The 27143-nt window shown below is 42.7% G+C and overlaps 1 protein-coding gene and 1 pseudogene across 5 annotated transcripts in view; both read left to right on the top strand.

The window, feature by feature from the left end:
• Positions 1–27143, top strand: part of CLIC5 (chloride intracellular channel 5) — a 79845-nt gene that overhangs the window by 41325 nt on the left and 11377 nt on the right. For all 5 annotated transcript variants that reach the window (XM_025209582.1, XM_025209583.1, XM_025209584.1 and 2 more), the window contains 2 exons: positions 828–934; positions 25553–25734. In XM_025209582.1, coding sequence (XP_025065367.1) covers positions 828–934; positions 25553–25734 — 289 coding nt within the window. The remainder of the gene's footprint in view (positions 1–827; positions 935–25552; positions 25735–27143) is intronic.
• On the top strand, positions 1842–2018 carry LOC112551026 (annotated as a pseudogene).

Raw genomic sequence — 27143 nt, 5'->3', positions numbered from 1 at the left:
CTTCCGATCAAGGCTAGTTGCGTTTCTGGAAGATATGCTTTAGTCAGACACGAGTTATTGGACTGGATACAGGGAAAACTGGATGACATTCTTTTGGCTTGTGCTCCACAGGAGGTCAGACTAATAGCTCATTCTGACTTTAAATTCTTTGCCTTATGGGTTGTTTTCACCTCCCACTGAATCATCAGCTATTGGCCAGCACTGGAAGTTGGAGATCAGGTATGTCAGAGCATTATGGGACCCGATCCAAGACCTACCGAAGTCAGTGGGAAACCTTATTGTGTTCGATGTGCTTTGGAATAAGTCTTTAGTCTGTGCTGGTCTTTAAAATCAGTATGTTCCTTTGTATCAGTTGTCTTAAAAAAAATATATAGACTCAAAACTCCACGCTGTTCCACTCTGCTTATACTAAAGCTTTTTACTCTGACATTCTGGAATGCATTTGCAACACAAGGAATTAGGCACATGACTGCCATTCATAATAGAGGGAGTTTGCTGCCAAACTCCCCCGCACCCTTCTGGAAATATACGCCTCTTTTCTGATTTAAGGCCACTGCACCTTGGATCCTAGTTGTATAAAGCTCTGGTACAATTAGACTTGTCATAAAACCATCATTGTATAACTCTTCAAATGCCTGGTTCCCCAGGACAGAATTGTTATTAAGTGGGTCACACCAAGCTGGATTTTTGAGATAAGTGACAGCATTAATTACAATTCCTCATACAGGGTTTTTTCCCCCCTCCTCATGCAAGTAACATTTGTAATGATTGGTATATTGCCGGCAACAACAGGACATTGTTTTCCACGCTGGTCCTATCTTTTTCAGGTATCCCAAGCTTGCTGCTAAGCACCGTGAATCAAACACTGCAGGAATAGACATCTTCTCCAAGTTCTCAGCATACATCAAAAATACTAAGCAGCAGGATAATGCAGGTGAGTAGCATTATTTAAAAACGCTTTTCAAGGAGTGCAAAGGCTTAAAACGAAACACATGGTCAGTCGTGTATTTCATCCCTTCATCCTCTTCTAAGCTGTACAAGAGGTACCCTTGCTGATTACTCTGGGCCTGTAAATTCAATAGAGTTACTTCAAATTTTCACTACTATAATTGAAGTCAGACTTTGGCCCCAAATATCTCAGGATTGTGCTTAGCTGGCACTGTGCTTTTGCTGATGTAGGTTGCACAGTACTGAGAGTTTGTTTAAAATTAATTAGATGAAGGGAGTGATTTGATTTGGCCCCAAGAAGGCCTGTGTTATTACAGCAGGGATGCCTGTGGCCAGTGTAACTACAATTAAAACAACCCTTAACTTCATGAAGCTTCTCTTCTTCTCTATTTTCCTTTCCCCAAAGAAGGCCACATCCTTAGCCAGTATTGCTATAGATTTAGCTTCATGGAGCTGATGATCCAAAAGAACATTTGTATTCACTTGTTACACCTTACCTTAGATTATGACTTCTGCTAGGTAGGGTCTTTTTCTTTCAGTTGCATACCATGAACATGCATCATCCAGGTGAGAAAAAGTTGGATTTGTGGAACTGAACTGAGGTTCAGGACATCTAATTTTAATTCTCAACACTGCCACAGACTTCATGTTTGCCCTGATAGAGGTTGCACAGGTCCAAACCCTTCAGATGAAGTTAATAGTGATGATGACAGATGAGAATCTGGCCCTCCTTTTTTTGTGCTGCAGTCTTCTTATTTGTAAAATGGGCAATAATCATAATTCCCTCCTTCTGGGAGGTGTTGCAAGCCATTGAGGTCTGAGATACTCAGTCTTGGCTGGATTTAATAAACCTCATCATGAACTGAAAAAGAGTCCACGGTGAGGGGGATCGCATATTTTGGGCAGGGGAGACACCATTCTTGGCCTTTTGCCTCAGATCAAAAATAGGTATAGGGTAAGGCTTGCCCATTGCACTCCAGAGGGGCTGAACTCTATAAGTTTCCCTAAATGTGGGAAACTTAACTGCACAATTTTGTGTCAGTGGGTGACTGTATTTGCACTTTCCCCCTGCCTTGCACCTTGGCCTTTTGGCTAGGTGCAAGTGTGAATAAACTAGGGGGCATCCAAACCCCAAGGTGTCTTGGGCCTAGGGCTTAGATGTAGGATGCCTGCCATGGATTTGGGGAAGTATCCCAAATCCCAGACTGATGAGTCTGGGAGAAAAGATTTTTGCCTGGTGGTAGAGCCACACAGACTTCAACAATTGAGCTCTGCTCAATTGAAATTTGCCCAATTGAATCTGGAACTGATTTCACCCTTGAAGTGAAATTTTTTTTTTTAAATGTGTTTTATAGTCATGCTCAATGTTGGCTGCATTTAATCAACTTCATAGTTGGTTTCCATTGCTGAGCGCATGCTGCTTTTGGCAGCAGTTTAATGATAGGCGGTGTTTTTAGTGAAATTTCCTTGTATGCGATTATAAGACGAGGGGCTTTTCCCCCATGCTAATTAACGGGAAAAACTTTGCCTTAGAGTTGAATAAATATGGTAAATACATAAGTATAGAACAACAGAGACATGTGCATGTCTCTAGAGGACTATTTAGTTCCTATAATGGAGGCACTTACACACCCAGAGAGGGTAAAAAAATTACTCCTACACTTTAGTTGGTGTTGGTTGCTAGCTGTACTTTGGTTGTCCAGTAAGTGAAATTTAATTCTACTCTCAGGACATAGCAAAAATGTTGAGTAGACAGACACTAGTGGTAAAAATGAAAAAGCAAATACAGTCTATTCCATCTCACCCCATAATTTATTAAGTTATATTGGTTCAACATAGGTCTGAACCAAATACCAAGAAACCCAACCCTCAAAATGTTGGGGTGTTTAAATACTTCCCTTAATGGAGTATCATAAGGATAAATATGTTAATGGACATGAAATCAGGAGATCAATTTTACAGCATCAGTTTGCCATTAATTTTAAGTGTCATTATTTATGATTATTCTTCATAGCATACTCGTAAATGTTTTGGAAAAGTCAAAAGGTCTTAGTAATATGTTCTCACTACAGCCAGTAGCTGGTAAATCTTTGCTGAGAAGTAGGGTGAAGTGGTTGGGTTTTTCTAGCAAGATTTATGGAGTATGAGAAATCTTGAAGTGAGAATTAATGAGACCCTATGGTATGCTTAAGATAAATCAAAGCAGCCTTTTCTTGCAATGGGGTTTGCATGTTGGATCATGCCATGATTTTAGCCTCAACAGCACCAACTAGGGAATGATGGATCACTGTGACAGTTGATCTTGCCAAGGTGGTACATTAAGAGTCTACAGGCTTGAGCGGGATCAGGTAACAAAGTAGCTGGGATAGATGTTTTTTTCTTTAAGCAGAGTCATTACTGATAAATCCTAGAGGTAGTTTCTTGTCGTGGAATCTCCCCAATATATTTACTTTATCAATGAACAAAGTCAATGATACACATGCCCATTTGATTTAAGGCTTGTGATACCCTCTGCTGGCAAACATGTGAATATATAAAGCAGCAACTTTACAATCCTTTAGAGCTTCCTGAAAAAAATTATCAGAACACTTTTCCATGAATGATGCAGGTTTGTAAAAATCCAAGTGTTTTGTGAGTACATGTCAGTTTGAAGAAAACTCTTGATAGAAAGAATTTAAATGTTGCATTTTAATATTCAAAGGTTCTGTTTCAATAGTATCATTTCAGTTACTTTTGGTTTGACTGTTATATTATCATAAAATATTATATTTATTTTTATTATTAGGTATATCATATTTTATATAGTAGCATAGACTTGGAAACAAAATAAATCTGAACAATGGTGTCAAAATGAAATGTTTTGACATTATTGAAACATAATGTTCTGATGGTCCTGCATCGAAATTTTTGGTTTGTTTTTATTTCTCAGGTAATTTATGTTTCTCACTCCAATTCAATTGAAATCATTTAGAAACAAAACACTTTAGTATTACAGAGAGAACAGCCCTGTTTCTGGATTAGCCACAAGCCATTGTATTTTGTGTCTGGAACAGGAGCAGGTGATAAGCCTTTGGTGTAACTTTGTATGACAATATGTTATTGATCATGATTCATTTGCTCACCAGAGGTATTTGGAAGTCAGCCTGCCCTTATTTAATAGTTCCCTGAATTTCTGATCCTTTTTTCACTTCTTTGTTTTGCTAACTTTTCTGTCTTATAACATAAAAACGTTGAAAGGTTTGGAACAGGCAGGCTAGGGCTGTAAGCCCAGAAGCAAACATACTCACGCCATATCAAAGTTTTACCACTTTTAAGCATCTTGAAAGGGAAGGAATTGATTCCAGATTCTCAGGATGTGGCAAGCTGTGTTTTAAGAAAGCGTGAGTATTTATTATTTCAAGCCAGTTCAATTACAACGGGCTTGATTCCTTCCACCTCCCACGTCACTCAGTTGCAGAACAGGCTTTTCTAAAGGAGTGGTCTTCACAGCACAGGAATAGCCCCACTTCTTGCTTGGATAGTGTGTCTAGATTATTCAGTCCTCTGACCTTCTCCATAAGACCATGCTGCTGTGGTTGAAATCACTAACGTTTAATCCTCTCTGCGGTTGATGCAAGTCATGAAAATCCTGGGATGAACTCGATGGGTGTAATCTTGATGTTAGTGTCCTAGAAACTCTTCTTTAACCTTAATTGATTGAGTTTTCCTGCCTGATTTGAAAGCAAAGCCTTTTCCTGACACTGCAAGCTTGAGTAAGTTGCATAAACTCTATAAGAAGGACAACAACTATTTATTTAATCATTGGGCAATCACAAAGATTAACTAGTTGAAACGCTGTGTACGTGTTCAGTATTACGAGTACTATCTCTCCGTGACTGGTATAGTAACCACCCATTTGCAGTTCTTCCTAAAATTATACACGCTTTGGCTCATAGAATGAGCTCTTTGATTTCGTTTATGAGTTTAAAAAGTTGTTCTTGAATTGAGTTCTTAGAGGGCACTAGCTCCAGTGTGGGTGGGCGCATTCATTAGTGGTACGGGAGGATGTTTTACTGTACTGCTCTTCACAGGGCTCTGAGCTGGGAGACCACCAACGCGATTTCATTCACTGGAATTTCCAGCCATCTGACCAGCGGATTCCATTGGTCTGGTTTGGATTTAGATCAAGGGGCCAAAAAAATAAAAGAACATTAAATCATTAATTTGCATGTGATTAAATACTGTTCACCTCCTTCAGTAGCTAGCTACATCACACTTTGTGGTTAAGCCTGTGAGGTAAGAAATGTCCCTCTCTTTATGTGCTATATATACTTACACATAATATATATGCACATGCACGTACAGGGTCTGGATCTCCTCTGACCTACATAAGTGTTACACTAGCTTAATTCCACTGACATCCACGGAGTTATACCGGGTGAAATCAGAGTTAGATCTATAGAACATGGACTTGCACAGTATGGACACTGTGTGTGTGTTCCAGTTCTTTCTAAAAGCCATCACGTATCTCCTTAAACAAACAGAGAAAGACATTGGTTCAGTTCAGAAGGTAGTACATAGAAAGATTACAGTAGTAATGGAGCGGTGGGGCAGATTATTTCCTGATCCCAAGCTAAGCTAGATGCCAGACACTACAGGGGCCATTAAAGAGGCACTCGCAGCTCACTGATTCTGAGATGAGCCCTGGCTCCATCTCATGTTAGAGAAATCCATGCTCACTTTTACCTTATGGCAGTGGAGGATAAGTACAGCAAAACAGAACTCCTCTCTCTACTCAACATTTCCCTATGCTGGGAAGGGGAACGGCACCTACTTATAAGTCAGCTCTAGCAGAGCCCTCATCCCTTCCCTCCACTTTCTACCAGAAGGTGCCTCCTTTGCATCTTATAATTAGCCCCCAAATCATAAGTGTGCATCTGACTTTTTGGCACAATTAATCTCACACCTTTAGCCTCATCCACACTCTGTACACTGAAGTCCATGGCAAACTTTCCATTGACTGATGGTGAAAGATCTGTGTCTAGGATCCTGTTCTAAAGCCCTTAAAATTAATATGAAGAGTTCCCTTGATTTCAGGTCACTTTGGATTGGGCATTAATTCATTTCCTTCAGCTTGCACAAAATACTTTAAACCTCTAAAATCGGCTTGCTATAGATATATTTCCTTCTCTTTCAACTGTGGAGTTTCCCCACTCCACCATGAAAACGGACACCTGTCCAAGGCCCAGAACTGGCAACATTTTGTCCCATAACAGTGATGGGCTTAAATTTCCTGTTTTATGTCCAAGCAGCAGCAGAAATACAAGTTTTAAACCATTGTGAAGCAAGATTGCCAGCTTTGTGAAGCACCATTTTGTTGCCGTGGAAGGCTGACAAGATCTTAACCTTTGGGTTTCCAAGGCATAAAAAAAATATTTTGGGTCATTTTTTAGAGGCTTTTATGGCTCCCTCTGAGCTGAGTACACTTGGGATCATAGTAACTAAAATGCTTGGCAGGGTTACAAGAAACAGTCCCAATATAAAACCCCCACTCTTTGAAACACATGTAAAATAGCTTTTCTGCATCATTTGTGGCACATAAAGTACCAAATACATGTTGTTGAGTGTGATATAAAGTTTTTATTGGCAAGCCTTTGGGATGACCCACATAACTCACTTGTGGCATGCTAATAAAGCTCCCCTCTATTCTCTTTCTCTATATAAAAACATATACATAGCTACCACTAAGATGGTAGAGATAGCCATGTACTAAACTGCAAGTAATGTGATAAACTGCATTGACCAGGTACCTTTTGGTTGGCTTAATGGCACACTGCCCACTAATCTAAGACTCATTCTGTCTTCCCCAGAAACCACAGATTATAGAAATCATTTTGCTTGAGAAATATTTCCTTGAAATTTCCTTGGAATTTTCCCCCAAAATTACACTGGCCCAGGGCCTAGAACAGTCAGTATTCAGTCTGGCACCAGTGACAGATTTAAGGACTGATACCTTGTGACCTGCCAAAGCTCAACTCTGGAGTTTTGTGCCATTGGAAAAGAGAGATTCACAGCTTTCCACAATGATATATAGCTCAATCTTAGCTTTGGAAATAATGACACTAGTAAGTAATTTTAAAAAGTATCCAAAAGTTTTCTCATTTTAGTTTCCCCTTTAAGGCCTTTTTAACAGGAGCCATAGTAAGTAAAGTGTGCAGCTGTACTGGTGAAGGATTAAAAAAAATACCCACTTTTTTTTTAAACTCCGAATGTCTGAAAGCTCTCAGGCTGTTAGCTCTTTGGGGCAGAGCTGGTATCCTTGCATATACATTGCTTAGTGCAATGTGGCCTGGATCTTGACTGAGATGTTATATGTGGCCAAAAGAGAAATAGTAATGACAAATGAGCCAAGAGGAGCAAAAAGTGTGAATGTGTATACACATACGTATAGGAGAGAGAGAATGGAAAGAAGTCAAAAAGTCAAAAGTATACAGTAAAGTCAATAGGACCATTCATGTGCTTAAAGGCATGTGATGAAGCCCCTTACTGAACCAGTCCCATATGCACACAGTCCAGCTTCGTACAGTTGGAAAACTAGCTGGCAAGTGCTATTTTTAAAACAAGGAAATTATTTCCCTTGTGTGTTTGAGTATTCCTCCAAGTGCTGCTGCTGGCTTAACCAGGATGCATTATTCTCTTTCCCAGATGAGCTCCCTTGCTCACACACAGAAGCAGTAGCACAGCTGGAAGTACTAGAGCAATCTGGTGGCAGCAGTCCTGGGAGACATTAAGCATCTAGCTGCTAGAAAGGGAGATCCAAGTTGTATTGTTATTTAAAATTCAGTTTTAAGTTTGATAACTATAATGTCCTCTCCCTTCTCTATTCGCCCTTGCTGTAACCAGTGCCACACACAGAAAGGCCTTCTTGTTAGATTGATATAGACATCAGGGGCCTGATTCTGATCTCACTAATTCTACTTTTGCTTTCGTATAATGCCATTGATTTCAGTGCATTTGGTGCATCCTATCGTGGACATGGATTTCTGGGAATTTATGGCTCAAATCTTGCATAAATGCCTACTTACACTTAGGATCATGAGTGCCTCGATTGATTCCAAGAGGAATACTCGTAAGCTTCAGCAGTGCCTTCCTGACTGTATCATTAAAGGGCAGGAGGCCTGATGGTACAGGATTTAGTAATGTGATTCTGCTCTTGCAGAAATCAGTTTATTAAACTCCTAGTGACTTGAGTAGGAGCAAAATCAGGTCAGTTTTTCAAGTCAGAGAGATTCAGAAAGATTCAATGAGTTGGATATAGACACAGCTATAAATGTTTTTTTACATACCTCAAGGTACCAGGCACGGCTCGTGCATGCTGTGATGCTGGGGCCGATGGAGCATCCCATAGGAGCGCAGGGGGGTCCCCAGCGTGCTTGGCAGCAGACCTGGAAGTGGACCAGAAGCACTTCTGGTCCACTCGGGTGCGCACAGGGGCTCCCCTGTGCCCCCGCAGCTCACTGACTGGTGCCCCCTGGGTCTAGGGGGCCCCTGGGGTCCACCCACAGCTGATCACTGCGCTAGGGGGATGCGGGGATGCCCCCCCAGTGCACCCGGCAGCGGACCTAGAAATGGAACAGAAGTACTTCTGGCCCACTTCTGGGTTGGCTGTTGAGCACATGGAGGCCCTCCCCCATGCTCCTATGGGATGCTCCATCCATCTACCCCAGCATTGCAGCGTTCACAAGCTGCACCTGGTACCTCGAGGTATGTAGAACAAGCTTTTGAAGCTGTATCTCTGGCCAAATCGCTGATTCTCCGAATCAGCATCAAAACTTCAGATTTGGATTCGGCTGAGTCAAATTGGGGACAGTGATCTGAATCAATTAATCGAATCACTGTGCCCGATTTGGGCTGAATCTGAATCCGAATATGGCCTGATTCGCACACCCCTATAAACTATGTCTGCTAGAGGCAGAATAGGAGAGTCTAACGAGCTACCAGTGCCAAAGGCTCCTGCAATGTCAGGGAACTGATTAGGTGAGCAATGCCCCCATGATCCTAGCAGGTGATCTATGGCCAATGCTGCCTTATGAGTATTTTGAGAACAATATAAATGGTCCTTTTCTCCTTCTGGCCCATGAAGGAAGGAGATGAACGGGGAGATTCATAGATTTGCAGATTCCAAGGCCAGGAAAGATCATTATGAGTTTCCAACAAACTGTGCTTCCTTCTTCCCCACCATGTAACATTGGGGTAATAGAATTTCTTCCAGAACCTAACTTAAAGGACATATTTTAGTAAACCCAGTTTTGTCTAAGCAATGGTGAGTTCCTTACCTCCCCTGGTGAACAGTTCCAGTGTTTAATTACTCTCACAGCTAGGAAATTTTGAAGCTGAATTTGTCAGACTTCAGCTTGTAAGCACCAGATCTTGTTATGTCTTTTCCAGCAAGGTTGGCAGCCCTTTCACTACCAGATATCATCTTTAGGGGTAAGTACCTCTCATCTCTCAGACTTCTTTACAAAAAGTTGAGCTCCTTAAGCCTGCCAGCATAAAACTTATTTTTCAGCCCCTGGAGCATTATTGCAGCTCTCCTTCAAACTCTTTGGTATTTCCACATCCTTACTGAAACATTGACTCCAGACCTGGACACACTATTTTAGCAGAAATCTCACCACTGGGGTATACAGACACAAGACCTCTTCCTTCATTCTACTTAATATTCTCTTTTTGGACATCCAAGGATTGCAGGAAGCTTTTGTTACAGTAGCACGCTTAGAGGTCACTTGAGGCAGGTACCTTCAATGACCCTAAGTCCTTCTTCTTTCTAGCCTTGAAAAGAGAATCCTGAAGTTCCAAAACTGTTGCTGAAAACGAACCCAGGGTTGATTATTCTTATAATCTCATGAATTTGAAGTCAGATTTTTAAAGCCAGCTAAGGGATTTGGACCCCCATTCACAATCCCTTGAGCAGCTTAAAAATCTCAGCCTTAACTTATACTCACAGACATATGACATTTAGATACATATATCATATTTAGAATAGATACAGATGGCCACTAACATTATAGTCTGAAAAATGGACGTTGCCTTGACAAGCCTGCAGTCTAAATACCAGTATAATAGTGTAGGACTGATTCTCCTCTTAATTACTGCACTTCATAGAGTAGCTCTCTTGAAGTCTATGAAATTACACTAGCATAGCAACCCATGCAAAGAGGAGAATCAGGCCCTTTGTCTCTTTGTAGATGTAACGTAGTGCTAGTGGTATTATTAGAGCCAAGTTCTACCCTCAGCTACACCAATGTATGGGTGAAGTAATTTAGCTGAAGTCAGGGGAGTATATCTGGGTTTATGTGAGCAGAAATGAGAGCAGAATTTCCCTGTTGGGTGGATAGTAATAAGAGAAACGGGTATTAAACATACAGTCACTGACAGCTTGTGCAAGAACAATTTCTTCATTTTGCCACTCGAACACAAGGGGTCCCCACAGTACTGTGACTGAAACTCAGTCTGTGCCTCTACGAAAAGTTACACGTTCGGTAACATTCGGCAGTTAGTTTTTTGTTGGCTCCAAAATCATCCCTTATTTGCTGCTTGATAATTACATGACACTGCAGAGTCTGAGTAAACCCCATCAGTTCCAGCTAGGATATTGAAGTGCTAATCTTGCATTATACAGACAGTAGCTATATAGCATTTCAGGCTTGATTCTTTTTTCACTACCATACTGCAAATCAGCAGTTACTCTACTGAAATCAAGGAGGCTACATCAGAAAAAAAACAACTAATGTCAATGAAATTGGGATCGTGCCTGAGGGAAGTGCTTCTGAAATGGTACAACTGATCTGGTCTCCCATGCAGAGTTTTGTGAAGTTTTGCAAAAAAACTGGTTAGCAGTTGTTCTTCTTGTAGCAGTTACAGGTCAATAACTTTGCACTTTAATTACCTCCTGGTCTTTCTACAACTATAAATTGGTTAGACACAAAAGCCTTCAATCAATTCTTTAACCACATTTCAAGTCCTATATTCCTGTTGTTTAAATACACTTGTCTGAAGATGTTCCTGTTGCTTTCTGCTTACAGACCTTACAAGGAATAAGTGTGTTATACACCTCTATTGTAAACCTGACTAGGGAACAAGTGAAGCATCTGAGACAGGAAAAACCCAGACGTTCAGTCCCCAATCCAGAAGTGATCCAAAAAACAAGTGTTGTGGAGGATTGAAAAAAATCATTTAGTGTTCACTTGAAATACATTTCAAATGAATTTGCATCATCTAGGCAAATTTAGGAATGGAACTAATGGTATCAATATAACGTAATAAAAATGTTTGTCTTGTGATATTTAAACTGGGATGCCTCTGTGAAGTCTCACAAAAGTGTGACATTCCCAGATTTCCTGATAAACTTTTGAGCCTCATCTAAACAAAACATCTAGCTTTTTGCAGTTGGCTCATTCGTGCTTTGGACAACACAGAACTCAGCAGAGAACCCCCCCAAAGTGAAAGTCCAGTGTGGTGGAGGTGGCAAAAAGATCTGTGGAGCTTCAGCACAGCTGAAAAGGGGTGACTGTCTGTCTAAACTATTTATGTGATCCCTGTTGTCTGAGCATCTGACAGTACCTTTGTGAACTAGGGCATGGAGGCACAAAGTATATGTGACTTACCTGAGAACACACACAAGTGCTTGGTAGGGAGCATGGACTTAAACATGAATCATGTAAGACCCAGGTTCTCTTTCTAGTCACTGGACCATGCTTCTGGTTGGGGAAAAGGCACTGTGGGCAACTAGGGGATGCGAGGTTTCTGTTCATCCCCCTGCCACCCTCCCGAGAATTTATACAAATTAATAGCATCGGATGAAGTAGTTTGCCGCCTCTGGAAGTTTATACCTCTCTAAACAAGTTAGTCTCTATGGCTGTGTCCAGATAAGCATGGCCATTTGTTTCCCCAGAGACAAGTAGCAGTGGCACACCTTGTGCTGCTGCTACTTGTCCCCGGGGAACGGCTGTGCCACGCACGCTCTGGCATGTAGCAGGTTACCCCAGGTGGGGTAGGGGAGGCTGGGGCCAGCAACTGTGCTGGCCCCAGCAGCCTTACCTGGGATCCTGGGGCCCTTGGGGAGCTGTAGCCATGGCACTCCTGCAGTTGGGAGCCTGACCAGCAGCAGCTTTGGCTGGCCAGTCTCCGGTTCTGAGTGGTTCATGCTGCCACCCTGTTTTTTTTGCCATTGGTTTTTTTGACCCCAGAATGTCCTGGGATTAAAAACCCCCCTACACTGCAAGGTAGCAACGCGGGGCATGCCTGCATGTGTGGTGTGTGGCACTGCAGATGGGTCTGTGGCATCACATACCACATGTCCATGCTTATCTGCAGGCAGCCTAAGGGTGAGTCCCCACATGCAGGGCATGCATTTGCCACGGCACAAATTTGTGCTGCTGTTTTTTGCTGCTGTATATGCCCCTGCACATGGAGTTTGCTGACGGGGCGCAGCAGCACAGGCAGGAGTTGTAATATGCAGATGGAGCTGGCTGGGAAATAATCCTAAAGAAAGATTATTGGGGGGAAAAAACAGTATCCCTTCAAGAGTACTGCCATTTCCCTGCTCATATCACCTTCTGGCATGCTGGAGGAGCTGGGGAAAACTAGCCAGAGCATCTCCCTAGAGGACCCAGCCTCCAGTTGCTTTGCTACATGCTCTTGGAGTGTGCACCATACTACTTTTATTTATAGGGGGGGGGGTTATACTGGGAGTTCATATTTTGATGCTGCGCTGCAAATTTACAATATGATGAACATTTGCACGTGTGCCGTGTGTGGTTTGCAGGGCCTCAAACAGTTTTGAGGTGCCACAGACAGCACATGCACACTCGTCTGGATGTGCCATAAGGTGGTATCCTGCCCTGCCTCATGCCTGAGTTTGGAGAGTGTGTGGCAATGGGTGGGTAGGGCATGCTTGGGGCTGACCTTGGTGGGACATGCTACTGTCATGATGTAGACAAGTCCATTCAAAATTTAGCCCCAAGTGCCTAAATCATCTTCTTGGAAACAGAGGACTCAGGCTACTAAGTCACTTAGACACTTCTTAAAATTATACCCAAAGTGTAAATAAAGGCTTCATTACTGGGTAGAGACATGAGGTCAAGACTACTACTATATTGTCCCCAGATAAGAGGCAAGGCCTTAAAGAAAGCAGTCAGGAAAGGGGATATTTCAGAAGAGCAAAAGAGACTTTTAGTAGCAAAGGAGATCAAGGGTAGGATGCTTATCTCAGAAGCCACCCAAGAGTGCTGAATGGTAAGCATTGCAATAAAGAGTATTGAACTAAGAGGAATGAAGAAAAAAGGAGCCCTAATAGCCATCACTCGATTATGTTCTTGAAAAGTAGAAAGCAGAATAACCAGTATGAACACTGGGTGAGAGCCCATCCATCTGTTACAGGACCAGTCTATGCCACTGAAAACTAGCATACAGCACCTGGAGACCGTTTGGAAAAGTGGGTGAGAGAAAAGGTGGTGGAAATATAGATTTGTGGTCTTTAATCAAGTTGTCTGAATAGTGGAATTATATTCTTTTCTTACCTTAAATTGCTGGTTCTAAGCCGTTTTTTCTCTCCTACCAGAAAACAACATTGGGTTTCATGTAATATCAAACGGTATGAATCTGGAAATGATCAAGGAAGGGGTGTTTTGTGTTTTTTTTAAAGAAAAAATAAATCTTAGGTTGTTTGTGTGAGACTGCGAATATTTATGTACTGTTCCCTCTTTTCCCTCGTTGCATATTTCATCAACTTCATTTGTGTGCATTATGGGATAAATCTTATTGGAGGGATGTGGAAAAGAGCAGTAAAAGGAAACAGCATCAATCAGTTACCCAGGGTAGTAGCAGTAATTGCGAATCATTTTGTATACAGGTCATAGTTTGTTAAACTTGCCTGGGCTTGACAATTAGGAAATGTGTAGCCCCGCAGAGGTCATTCGAAGGTGGTTTCAGATGACAAACACACAGGAATTCACATTGCCTTGTTTTGACAACTTTGAAACCTTGTTGTCACTGTGGTTTCAATGCTATTCCCTCAGGAAAGCTGCCACTTGTCTTATACCTAAAGTTAAGCTAAATGTTTTTGGTAAATAGCTTATCTACCAGGTAGGGACCTTTTAGGTGAGCTGAACTCTGCAAATTTATTTGATGAATACTTTTGGTTTATATACACACACGCTCGCGCGCGCACACACACTCTTCAGCTATTTTCACAACATCAAAAGGAAGCATTTTGATTTTTCCAGTTTCATCAACATTTTTCCTTTTAACAGCAGCAGGAGGAAATATTTTGATTCTTCATTTGGAACTGACATTTTCATTTTGAAAACTGACATTACATTGTCAAAAAACAGTTAAAAGTAGTGAGAACCCTGAAAAAAAAGGAACTTTATGCCCCCCCCCCCCATTATTTTGTTGTTTTGCCAACAACCCTCTCCTCCCCATCTCCCCCCAAATGCCTTGGGCCAACTTGAAACAAATTGTTTATATTTTTCAGTTTGGCCCCTAAACCAAAATGTCAGCTATTCATACAGCTATGATTCTGCTCCCTGGGCCTTGATGTCATTCTCATTGTTATAAATACTAAGGTCTGAATCTTGAATTAGATCCCCTGTGCCCATAATCATGTTCTCTATCTGCCCAGGTCCCTACGGCAGACAGCTTTAAGAATCCACTTATTGATGTGTTTTCTATGGATATTTTAAAATACTACTTCAGCATCTTAGATGTTTCTTCAGAATACCTTCCACTTGCCTTGCTAATTATTGATGTGCTAGAGCTTCAGTTCAATCCAATGCTTTTTTACCTTTATGTCCCTAAGTGGCACTTTTATGTAGCTTTGTATGTGCAATTTTTGGCACTTATATGGCTTTTAGATTTTCTTTCCACCTGTGGTGGAATAGGATCGCCCAGGTATGGGCTCAAGGATTTAGCCCTTGACCTTTATAAAGGTCAGTTTAAATCAAATCTGATGTTTTCCAAATTGCTTTTCCATTTTACTTTAGCCTCATTTGAATCATTGAAATTGGAGATGGAAAAGACTCATGATATTTGAAATTTTATGGTCTGTATTAAGCAGGAAGCCAGACTAGATGGTCATAATAGTCCCTTCTGGCTTTAAAACCTATAGGAGAAATCCTAGCCCCATTGAATTTGATGGCAAAACTCCCACTGACTTAAGCAGGCCAGGATTTAATCCTAAGAATCTAGCAGTCAGATTTTGTCATCTAGACTTTCCCCTGTTCCTGTAGGAATGCCCGCTGCGCTATATTTTCCAGTGTTTTGTTCAGTCTAGGTATGTTTCAAGACATGAGGATTCCTCCATCGCCCTTTGGAAACTGTTATGCAGGCTAATAGTTTAAGAGAGTTTTTGCTTGGAGATTTGGGCATCCCAGATTCTGTTCTTGGATAATGTGGTATAAATATGGAGTAACTTTGTTGGAATTATGGTGTTCCTCTGCATTTATGCCAGTGTAATTCACAGTGCAGTTTTGCCAATTACTAACTTTCATTACAATATTTACAATTCTGTTCATGTCAGGATTTGTTAATCTCATTGTTCAGCATCGAGTAACCTTACACTGAAAACAGGGCGTCATTGTAAATTAGGTATCATCAACTAAATTGAACCTCGCCCTGTGTATTTGGCAGATGGTCATACATTTGTTAAATGTTCTGTGGTTTCTCTGAGGTTGGAAAGTGCTATTTTTCTGGCTTCTGACTCAGGACTGTTAAGTGAAGTTGCATGAAACTGTAAAGGAGGCAGGAGAATTGCAAAAAACTGTGTGAATTTTCTTAGTAATCTCTCTTGTGCCATTGGTGTGCCATTGGATGACACTTCAGAACCACATTGGTATAAGTTGTCTCTGGTTGGGTATGTAGTTCTGCATGAGACAGTGAGAGATATGGGAACCGGTGTGACCATGTGTTAGATACCTACTCTCAAAAATCAAGCCACCTTGGCATCTACAGTTAGGTTGAATAGGTCACTGTGTAGGCAACAGGATGCCCTATGATGCTTCTGCCTGGTGATTTAATTGTCCGGGCAGATGATTTATCTTGTTGATCCAGGATTTCCTGGCTGCCATATATGTCCATATCCTGTATCTGGATTTGGTTTGGAAATCTGGGAGGCAGTGATTATACGTAAAGTTTTCAAAAGCAGTGAAGTCCCAGATGCTCAAAAGTACTTAGGCAATAACAAGCACAGCTTCTTCGGCATTGCTCCATTCCCTGTTATAGCATTTAACCCTTACAGCTGCCTTGGGGAATCCTCACCCCTGAGGCTCCTCTTCCTGTGGATAGGCAAAGTTAGGAGTCTAAGGAACAGACATCCAGAAATCAGCTGAGCACTGGCTGGGAGTGAAGTTCAAAAGAACAGGGCAGAATTAAACACCTCTAGTCTGGTAATGTTAATCAGGCAGATACCTTCTTCCATTGCTGATCTTCAGACAAGAGCCATCTCTATGAAATCAGCTAGTTAAGTAGCCTAAGCCTACTTCTCCCATCCCTGGGAAAACTTAATACTAGGAAACCTAACTCCCTTTGCCTAATATTTTAAGTTGTTAGAGGACTCCCCCTCTATATCGGAGACCTTGGTTCCTAATTTGGAGCAGATAGTTGAATCCTTGCACTGCTTGACAGACCTTACAACAAGCCCATGAGATATGAAGCTGTTCTCTGGATGTGAACTCCCAAGCCTGAATAACTCAGGTGCAGTATTACTGAGTAGCATGCTCCTCTGGTAAGAGAGGTGGAGAAATGCCTAGCTTGAGAGGCCCATTTTGGGGTTTCGGATTGAGTTAGGGCTCTGAGCAGTTTCTCAGCTCTGAGAAGTCAGAGTGTTTGGGTAACCTTGTGCATTCTGACCATCAGAAACTTAGAAATCTGGGGCCAGCTTCAAAACACAGCCCAGCTGAGATGATCCTGAGCATTATCTCGTGCATAATCTAGACATGCCCCTCCTGAACTGACATTCAAAAACCTGAGTTAGATATTGTTAGGGTGATAATATTTGGATCTTGGGGAGCACTGGATTTGCAGCTGAATAAAAGACTATAACCTGTGGCCTAGCAAATGCTGCTAACCACAACATAGCATGATATATTAAAAGTAACATTGCAAAATGCTTAGGCAAGCATTTTCTTAATAATTTAGTAGTGTTGTAAAATATGTATCGTTAGAAGGTAAAGCGGATTTTGCTTATGAAAGCCAGCCATTTGCTTATGTTAAGTAACCTTCTTAACTGTGTCAACCATTTTCAAGTGAGTCTGTGTGAGTCTGTGTGCTGTGAATGAGGTAAAGCCTTAGGAATGTGGAGGATGGTACAACCTGGGCCTGAAAAACAGACTGGAATGTGAAAGACAACACGTAACTGATAACAGAATCTGAGATAAACATATGCAAAAAGGTGAATGGGGATTGGTGAAGAAGCTTCCTGGTTTTGGTCAAAGTCCACCCATTGACTGAAGAAGTGGAGTCAAGGTCTTAGGCATGCGCTCATAGCAAAAAGACATGTAAATGAGTGAAATGCATAGGCAATTCCATGCTAATGAAGTAAACAGTAAACAGGGGCAGAGCTTGAGATAGGAGGAGATATGGGTGGAACAAAGGAGGGACCAAGGTGGAGTAAATGCTAGTAAGTATAAACCAAAGTGCATAAATATGGAAAAAAAACTAATGTTCAGTGCAAGTCCCCCATTTGTTGAGGTTTTTGGGACCTTTGCCCAAAGCTGTCTCCATTCTGAATAAAGCTTGTGTGAGCAATGTGTGCTGGGGTTTGCTCTCTGCTTGCTCCGGCTAATGAGTAACAGGATCCATGACCAATTGGATCGTCGTCTCCCTAGTCATTGGGCACCACATGGAGTCAGGGTCTAACAGATATCTAAGGTTAAATGGAGAGATATAAGTGCTTGGGACAGGGATTCACAGCAGCCACTGTGTGAAGTAGGGAGCAAACTATTCAGGCTGTAGGAAATGTGGAGGAAAGCTGTGGGTCTAAAATCCCACCTCTCCTGTATTCATATACCTGGATTCTGGTAATTTGAGATATACAGTCTGAACTCTTTCCTACACTTCAGTACATAAATGGAGGATGTGGGTAAGAGCAAGAACTCATATTTTGGCCAGTAGCCTACTAGTTAGGGCAGTCACCCAGGAAGCAGGAGACTTGAATGCAATGTCACATGGTTTTAACCCACATCTGCTTCCCAGGAAAGTGCCCTACCCACCAGGCTGTGGGCTAAGGTGAAAGTGCCCTTCATTCTTCCTATTGAAACTTGCTGTCTGGGAAATCAGGAATGCAAGATTCAGGGGCTAGGAGCAGAATAAATAAAAGGGAGTCTTTGTAACCCAGTGAGCATGTCTACATATGCAATACCAATGCACCTGAATTTATTTGCAGGAAATTCAGGTCATTAAAGCACTCGGGGGTGCAAATCTACACGTGAGCCCCTGCTGGGAGCAAATTGTGCCTGACAGGAGCAGCCCAGTCCAGGGCTGCTCCTGCCCTGTTCTGCCCCCTTGCAGTAGCCTTGCTGCTCCAGGCTCCCCTGGGTGCAAGGCCTAGGGCTGGCAGGGGCACAGGACCTGGTCCCAATCCTCATGTGGCCAGGAGAGCTGTCTCTGCTCAGCAGGGACACTGCCTGCCAGCCACATGGGGACTGGGATCCTGACCCGATCTCCATGTGGCTGGGAAGCAACAGTCCTGGCTGCCAGGACATCTCTACCGGACACCTGGGGATTGGGTCAGGACCTGATTTCCACATGTCTGGGACAGCAGTCCCAGCTGCTGGGACAGCTCTCCTGGCTACATGGGGATCAGGACCTGTCCCCTCATGGTAGGGAGACAGCTGCCCCTGCAGCCAGCACAGCTCCCCCCTGCATTGGGGATTAGCTAATTGGGGATTAGCCAGGCAGCAGCAGGCTCCCTGCTGCCTGGGCTGACCAGGAGCAAATTGCTCCCGGTCAGTATGTACACGTGCTCTCCTGCACAGTAGCTAATGCACCATTAATCTAATATCTGTATTTCCTGGTACTAGCAAGCAGCACATTAGTTTAATGTACTGTGCAGAATGTCCCATGCACTTGTAGATAGTGATGCTTTACTGTGCATTAGATTAGTCTAATGCGCCGTAAAGTGTCTTGCGTAGAAGTGCCCAGTGCAGGCGCACTCCCCTACTGATGGAGGTTCTGTGTCTGGGATCTGCTCTCAATACTGCTTACACCTTTTAAACAATAGCTATTTACTAAAAAAAGTCTAAGCAGTCCCCAGAGTCTGGAATAGTCTGAGTATGCAAAGGACATGGGTGCAGGAATACCTAGTTTGTGAATCCCAAATGGTTTTAGGCAGAGTTCAGATACTAAAAAGCATAACTTATGCAAAATGGCAGCCCTTGTAGGCATGTACAGCATCTGTCCTTTTGGTATGTTAAGTTAGTTCTCAGCAGAAACCTGGAACATTCAGGATACCTTTTACACCTAAGTGGGTGTATCTACATGTTCATTAATGCACCATAGTTACTGCACATTAAGTTTAGTACTTGGACAGCCAAGTACTAAATCAATGTGCAGTAACTTGTGCTACTGCAAAGTAGTGCTGGCACATGGGTTTTTTCAGATGTAGCCTAATATGCTGCGCAGTAGTGTATTAGCACGGTTTCTGTTCAGCACTCTACTGCACGGTGTTATTAGGTTACTGCACAGTTAGTGTCTCATGTAGATGCAGTCAGTGTTGAGGTGTTATTTTTTGTTTTGTTTTGTTTTTTTGAATCACTTAACTGGTACAAACCATGATGATGATGATACTACATCACTGTAGCAGCAAGCTACCTTGCTATAGCGCATCGCTACAGTGACATAGCTGCTAAAAATAACTGTGCGCTGCTGGGATGGTGCAGTAACGGCTGTTACTGGGCCATTATTTAGTATTTCCTAAACCAAGTACTAAATAATGGCACAGGAACAACTATGCTGTGGAGGGCACATGTAGACGCACCCACTGAACCCTAGCCCTGCCCTCCAGTGTATCTGTTACATCCCTAGCTTGGTGTCATCCATGCACTTGCTGAGGGTGCAATCCATCCCATCTTCTGGGTCATTGATGAAGATATTGAACAAAACTGGCCCCAAAACCAACTCCTGGGGCACTCCACTTGATACCAGCTGTCAGATAGACATTGAATAATTGATGCTACCCATTGATGCTACCCATTGAACCTGAAAATCCAGCCAGCTTTCTATCCACCTTACAGTCCATTCATCCAACTCGTACTTCCTCAGTTTGCTTGTAAGGATGCTGTGGGAGACAGAATCAAAAGCCTTGCTAAAGTCAAGGTATATCATATCCACTGCTTTCCCCACATCCACAGAGCTAGTCATCTCATCACAGAAGGCAATCAGGTTGGTCAGGCATGACTTGCCCTTGGTGAATCCATGCTGACTGCTCCTAATCACCTTCTTCTCCTCCAAGTGCTTAGAAATGGATTATTTGAGGACCTGCTCCATGATTTTTCCAGGGACTGAGGTGAGGCTACTGGCTTGGAACTAGATCCTCCTTAACAATGGGCACTATATTTGCCCTTTTCCAATCATCCAGGACCTCCCCTGATTGCCATGAGTTTTCAAAAATAATGGCCAGTGGCTCTGCAATCACATCAGCCAATTCGCTCAGCACCCTTGTGTGCATCCCATCTGGCCCCATGGACTTGTACACATCCAGTTTTTCTAAATAGTCCCTAACTTGTCCTTTCACCACTGAAGGCTGCTCACCTTCTCCCCAAACTGTGCTGCCTGGTGCAGTAGTCTGGGAGCTGACCTTGCCTGTGAAGACTGGGGTAAAAAAGGCATTGAGTACTTCAGGCTTTTCCTCATCACCTGTCACTAGGTTGCCTCCCCCATTCAGTAAGAGACCCACACTTACTGAATGGGGGACCCACACACAGATGCATGTATTCTGGCTAAACAGCAGCTAAGTCACCAACCTTCAGGACTTTTTCTGGTCACCAGTTAGAGCCATGAAGGATTTTTTTTCCCGTCATGAATTCTTCAGGCTGCTGGGGAGGTTGGCTTTCATCAGAAGCATTGGACATTAGCCACTGCTAACTGGAGGGATTTGATTTGAATGTGCTCATGCTCCTGCCAACATTTAGAAAAAACAGACATTCCTGGGTACAAAGTCTTGCTTTTCACTCCAGGGTCATCCTAAATTTGGGATCAGGAAGGAGCTTTTCCCCTTGGTCAGATTGGCATGAAGTGTGTGTATGTGTAGCGTGAAGAGGGGCAACGGGGAAGGGGGAGGGGCTACCTCTTTCTGTAGCATGGGGCATGTTTCCTTTCTTAGGATTTTTCAAGCATACATTAATAAACTTGTTTGCTGTTGCAGTGGCAGGGCATGATGAAAGACCTTGTTTCACCCACTTCTATGTATGGCATGGGATAGAGACATTGAGGATGTTGTAGGTATTGTGACTGGTAGCTGTGTGAGAGGGCTTGAAGTAGTGATGTTGGAGATTGTTTTGGCAGTGGATGGCCTGCCAGTGCAGGAGGACAGAAGAGATCATAAAATCATAGAAAATAAGGGCTGGAAGGGACCTCAGGAGATCATCTAGTCCAACCCCCTGCTCAAAGCAGGACCAGCCCCAACTAGATCATCCCAGCCGCAATTTTGTCAAGCTGATCCTTAAAAACCTCCAAGGACAGAGATTCCACCACATCTCTACGTAGGGCGTCCATCATAGAGGACATTCCGGTTTTCTGCTACTCTGTCCTCTGCCCTCTATTGATATGAAACCTGGTGCCTTTATGTCTTGAAGAGAAAAATAGAGGACATAAAGGCATCCGGTTTCATATCAATAGAGGACAGAGTACAACTGGACTGTCCTCCATGATCAACACCCTATCTCTAGGTAACCTGTTCCAGTGCTTCATCACCCTCCGAGTGAGAAAGCTTTTCCTGATATCCAACCTAAACCTCCCTTGCTGCAACTTGAGACCATTGCTTCTTGTTCGGTCATCTGGCACCACTGAGAACTGTGAGCTGGTGCATATGGTGGTGGTGGCAGGGCAAGCAGCCCTCACTCACCTCCCTGCCCCTGAAAGCCATGTCCAGCAAGGCCACAGATTCTGTGGCAGGCCCTGCCCGCTGCTAGCCATATCCTCAAATTCCCTGACCTGCCAGTATCCTGGAAGCCCAGATGCAGTGGCTCAGTAGGTCTAATCCAGCCTGTGGGCTGTATGTTTGATACCCATGCCCCAGGGAAGTTAGCTGTCTTCAGGATGAAGCAACAGCTGAGTGGCAGTCTGAGAGCTCTGGTGATACTTAGTGGTGGACTTAGAAACTTAAAGGTAGATAGGGGCCTAAGTGCCTTTGAGGATCTGTGTCTAAATGACTTAGGAGCACAAATCACATCCATCTCCCACATCCCCAGAAAGGATTATAAACACCTCACTGACATACAGGGCACATAGGGGGGTGATCCCTAACTCAGGCCTGTACATTCTACTTAGTGGCAGGGTGCCCAAAAGTTAAGGGTTGCAACACCGACCCCCTCTTCTGAATTTCACATTAGGTGCCAAAATGCATCTTTAGGCACCTTTAATAATTTAGGTCTAGGGAGGTGCCTAAATTACTTCTGAAAATGAAACACAGGCTTTGAATTCCCTTAGGTACTCTGGAGATTTCTACCCTAGGCCTTTTCATTGATTTACCATTCTTTTAATCAGGTCAGGATGATAGCAGTTCTCATGTGGAAATAATGAACCAGAGTTGATGGTCCACCGGTGAATATTAATGAAATTAATACTCAGAGAGGCTTAATCAATTGCCCAAAGTCATGCAGTTAGGTCATTGTAATAAGTAGTGGACCAGTTCCTAGTCCTCAAAATGTTAATTGGCCACGATTGACATCAGTGGAAGATACTGAGATATGAGATTAGAACCCAGATCTCTCAACTCCTTGTCCAAGTTTTATTCCACTGACCTGCAGCACTCAAAATCAAATGCATTTTACGTGAAAAGCTCAAGTTAACTTGCAGAACATAGCTATTACCTTCTCCAGTCAGAAACAGGCAGCAATTCAGCCATTGCTTCTGAGAGCCTTAAGACACACTGATGCAGCAATAACAGCAAGATAAATGAGTTCCAGAAATGAAAAGAGCTATATTCAAAATATCTTACCTGCTTCCCCCATTTTTGTAAATATATCTATCTTGGCCAATAGTCTAGCATACAAAACCTTAATGTGTTTTCCCAATTCAGGGCAATACTTCTTTTCTCATATTGGAAATATAAAACAGATGATCTAGCACAACTAACGGTTTTCTGGAGTAGGGGGAATACTGGAAAATGCTCCTTGTTAAGCCAGTTTAGTTTCAAGGAAATAAATTGAGTTAAAACAGTGTAATTTGATTCCATTGTCTAAAAATGAGTTCACTGTATGAGACTATTATCTAGGGCTGACCGAGAGAGAGAGAACGCTCTATTCGACAGGTGTTGTAGGTCAAAACAAGATAGGTTGCTAAATAGCTCGAGTGTTGCCATAGGAAGGTATATTAAGTGCCATGTAATTATTACCCTTCAGGATGAGCTGTGTAGCAGAACGCAGCTGGAGATGATTAAAGGCAATAATGCTAGAAGCTGACAGGAAAATACCAGTGTCAAAATTAAATTTGGGAGCTGATTAAGAAAGGGATGGCAACACTTTTGTTTTATAGATGGCAGGACTTCAGTCAGTTTAGAGTCTCTGCTTTCAGACCTGAAATTCTACCTCGTCCTACCACGGTTGTTGTGGGGAAGTAGGGGGTTGTTCTGTTGGGATTGTAGTAGTATCTCAGTCCAAACAATTAGGCCATGGTTCGCCACCATGTGCAAGTGTGGCAGCCACAGAGAGCTGGTTGTGCTTTCCTGCTCCCCACCTTAACAAGCCTCAGTAGAAATGAGAGCATCATGTGGCCTAATTTAACTTCCATTGCTGGCACAGAGCATGCAATGGATATCACAGCAGTTCCAGATGAGTCCCAGTGGTGCTGTGCTTCTGCCTGTCCCTGCCTCTTGCATGCTCTGGCGTGCTGAATCTCTCCCTTCATCTATAGGGTGACTTCTTCAGGTGCTGTAAGTCTGCCCTGCGCCAGGTAAAATGGGTTTAAAACATGAGCCCTGCAAAATCTCTGTAGCCCTATGTCTGTGAATAACTTCTCTCACTGACTAACCCCACAGAATCAAATGGAACTACTAGTGCATCTGATTACTCACAGATGTCAAGCTTGCAGGTTTGGACCCCAATCAGGTATGGTTCAGGACCACATCCTTAGTGATGCAAGTCAGTTGAGGTTCTGTCGGTTTACACTAGCTGAGATTCCTCTCACTACCTTTAGAGTTACATGGTTATTTTGCACACTATACATTACCATAGCTTGTATTACTCTAGTGTGCAGGGTCACATGTCCTGGGCCAAACACAGAGGCAAAAGATGGTCCTTGCCCTAGCAGTGCATGCAAGCAAAGAATAACTTGCAATCTTGCGCATAGCTTCTCAGGGCAAATACACTGCTTTGGGTGGCTCAGGAAAATACCAGTACAGTATTTCTTTTTATTGCCATGATGGTAGAGTGTAGGTACAGAGATCTAGTGACTGTACTGACATTTTTGCATGAAAATTTAGTGTTTTGTTACAGGTCATATCTTCTTAGTGCTTTGAGCCCAGAAATCCTGCTGGAGTCAATACCAGTTTTTGGTAAGGCAGGACTGTAGTAAGACTTAATGTGAATGATCCAAAGCCTCCTCTCCATTATGCAACCCCTTTGGAAGGATAATTTGACACAAATTCATCTCTGAAATTGGGAATGTCTTGAAGTTGGCTGAACATGGCGGCTGTCTGGAACAGCATTATATATTATTATTGTCAAATTGCATTCATTTCAATCTTCACGTGCCTTCTAAGTTGGTGTAGGAAGAACGTGTCACTATACAACTTTAGGGGGTATTTTCGGAACTGTTGCTGTGACCTTGGATTAATTTGTATGAAACAGAAAATTGGCCTAAAGTATAAAACTGGGTTTGATTTTTTGATAATCTGCAGGTGGGCAGAGACCAATTGAATTGCAGTGCTATTGGGCAAGAATAGTGCTACTGAATTTGTGGGTTCCAGTTAATTAATATCTTCACTGTTTATTCACTTAGAACTGTGTGATAGGGTCTACTTTCTGCACATGGCCAGTAACCCCAGTTAGAGCAGTCTATAGCTGCTTTCATTTACACTGGGATGCAAGGGCCAGAATGGAGTGAGAACACATCCTTGGATCATCTGGACATAAGCATAGTGGCCACAGCATTTTTCTTTCTTCCATTTGTACTTTTGCTGCTCTACGGGCAGTAAGGAAGAAATATGGCATAAGAACTTCCCATGTCACTTCTGTACCAGTGGAAATGTGGCTGCTTTACACTCAGATAACATGGAGATTACAGCAAAAACAGGTGCAGAATAGCCCAAGATCCTGGCCTTCTACATAAGTTCCCAGACAGTGTTGATGAGAACGTTTCTAAGTGTTTTTTTTCTGTCCCTTCCCCTCCCTTTATTTTTTTTACAAAGCCCTCGAGAGGGGTTTGACAAAGGCTTTAAAGAAGCTGGATGACTATCTGAGCAACCCTCTGCCTGAAGAGATTGATGCAAACAAACCCCAAGAGGAGAAGGTATCTAAGCGCAAGTTTCTGGATGGGGATGAGCTGACACTTGCTGACTGCAACCTTCTGCCCAAGCTCCACGTTGTTAAGGTAAAAGACCTTATCTGATGCACAAATAACGGTGGTCTGAGAACAGTCTACACATCTGAGCTACCACAGCAGTTCTCTAGCATTGTCGCTACATAAATGAACTTCAGCAATGGAGAGTTTAAAAGTTCCTACAGTCTTGACTAAATATACAAAGCAAATCATACAGAATTTAAAACAGGCTCTTCATTGATAGGACATCTCTTTCCTTTCTGAAAATCTGTCTACCTGTATTTACTTCAAACTTTGTGAATCTGGGTGTACGTGTAGTTTAAGGATCTGACTTTTCTTCCTCTAAACTCAATAGCAAAGCTCCCATCAAGTATGATAAGCTTTAAGTTTTTCTTCCTTCCAAGGTGTTAGGGTTTGGAGGACAGAGGAGATGCTGCTTTAGGCAGACTGCTAGCCAAGTTATTAGGAACCACCAAAGAGTTTCACGCTGATGCTGTCCAGGTTAGCTTGCTTTTCCTTTAATCGTGTGCACTTGTTGCTCATTTCCACTTTATTTCCTTTCAGTTTATTGGGGTTGGTGTCTTTGCACTAAATAGTACCGCTATTTGCAGCTGCTTCTGTCTTCTCATGCTAAACTCACAACTCTAACATATTGGTTTTATAAAGTAGTGGTTGTATAAGCTTTGTGGCTTTTTGGTTATTCCATTAGGAAGCACATTTGAAAGCCAGCTACCATGACAGCTCCAAAACCTTGTTAGCCAGATTCTAGCTTTCCAACAGATCATGTTGTAAATGGGGTTTTTAAAAATGTATTCTGCCTATTGTGTGCAGACTTGAGATAAGGCAGCACATTGTAGGCATGAAAATAAAAACTTAAAATTAGATCTCAGGCTCAGATCTACAAAGGTGTTTAGATACCTAAGGCCTATTAGGCATCTAACCTCACATTGATTTCAAGTGTCGGGATACTTGAGCCAGCATTCAGCACCCAGGCTAATTTGTCCTCCTGAGAAGCAGGGCAAATTGGCCTACGTAACGTTCAATGGTGCCATAGCTAAACTCTTCCCTGTACTTGAGCCAGCTTGGACATCTCGACATAACCCTGCACTTTGTAGACATGTCCTCTGTCTTGATAGTCCTGAGGAGGTAGACATTGAACCCGGTCAGGATCTACAGAGTAGGTGTTCTTCCTCTCATGGCATTTTACCTGCTGGGCCTGGTCCAATAGGTATTCTAAAACCACCTGTAGGCTCAAGCCCTGTACAAAGCCTGGCTGGAGAAAGGTGATGGCAGTGTCCCTATTTTGCCAATGACTTAGTGGTTAGGTTCAAGTCTTTTAAGGCAAAAGAGGAAATTATACCTGGGCCGCCTTTATGCTTGGTGAGTCTGGTAACCACTGGACTACACATAAGGGAGGGCACTATCACCTCTTTTTAAATGACCATGTTTTGTGGGAAAGA

Source organism: Alligator sinensis, unplaced genomic scaffold, assembly GCF_000455745.1.
Source record: "Alligator sinensis unplaced genomic scaffold, ASM45574v1 scaffold1156_1, whole genome shotgun sequence".
NCBI lineage: Eukaryota > Metazoa > Chordata > Crocodylia > Alligatoridae > Alligator > Alligator sinensis.
Note: the sequence above shows the minus strand (reverse complement) of the source record. Positions and strands in the feature narration are given on the sequence as shown.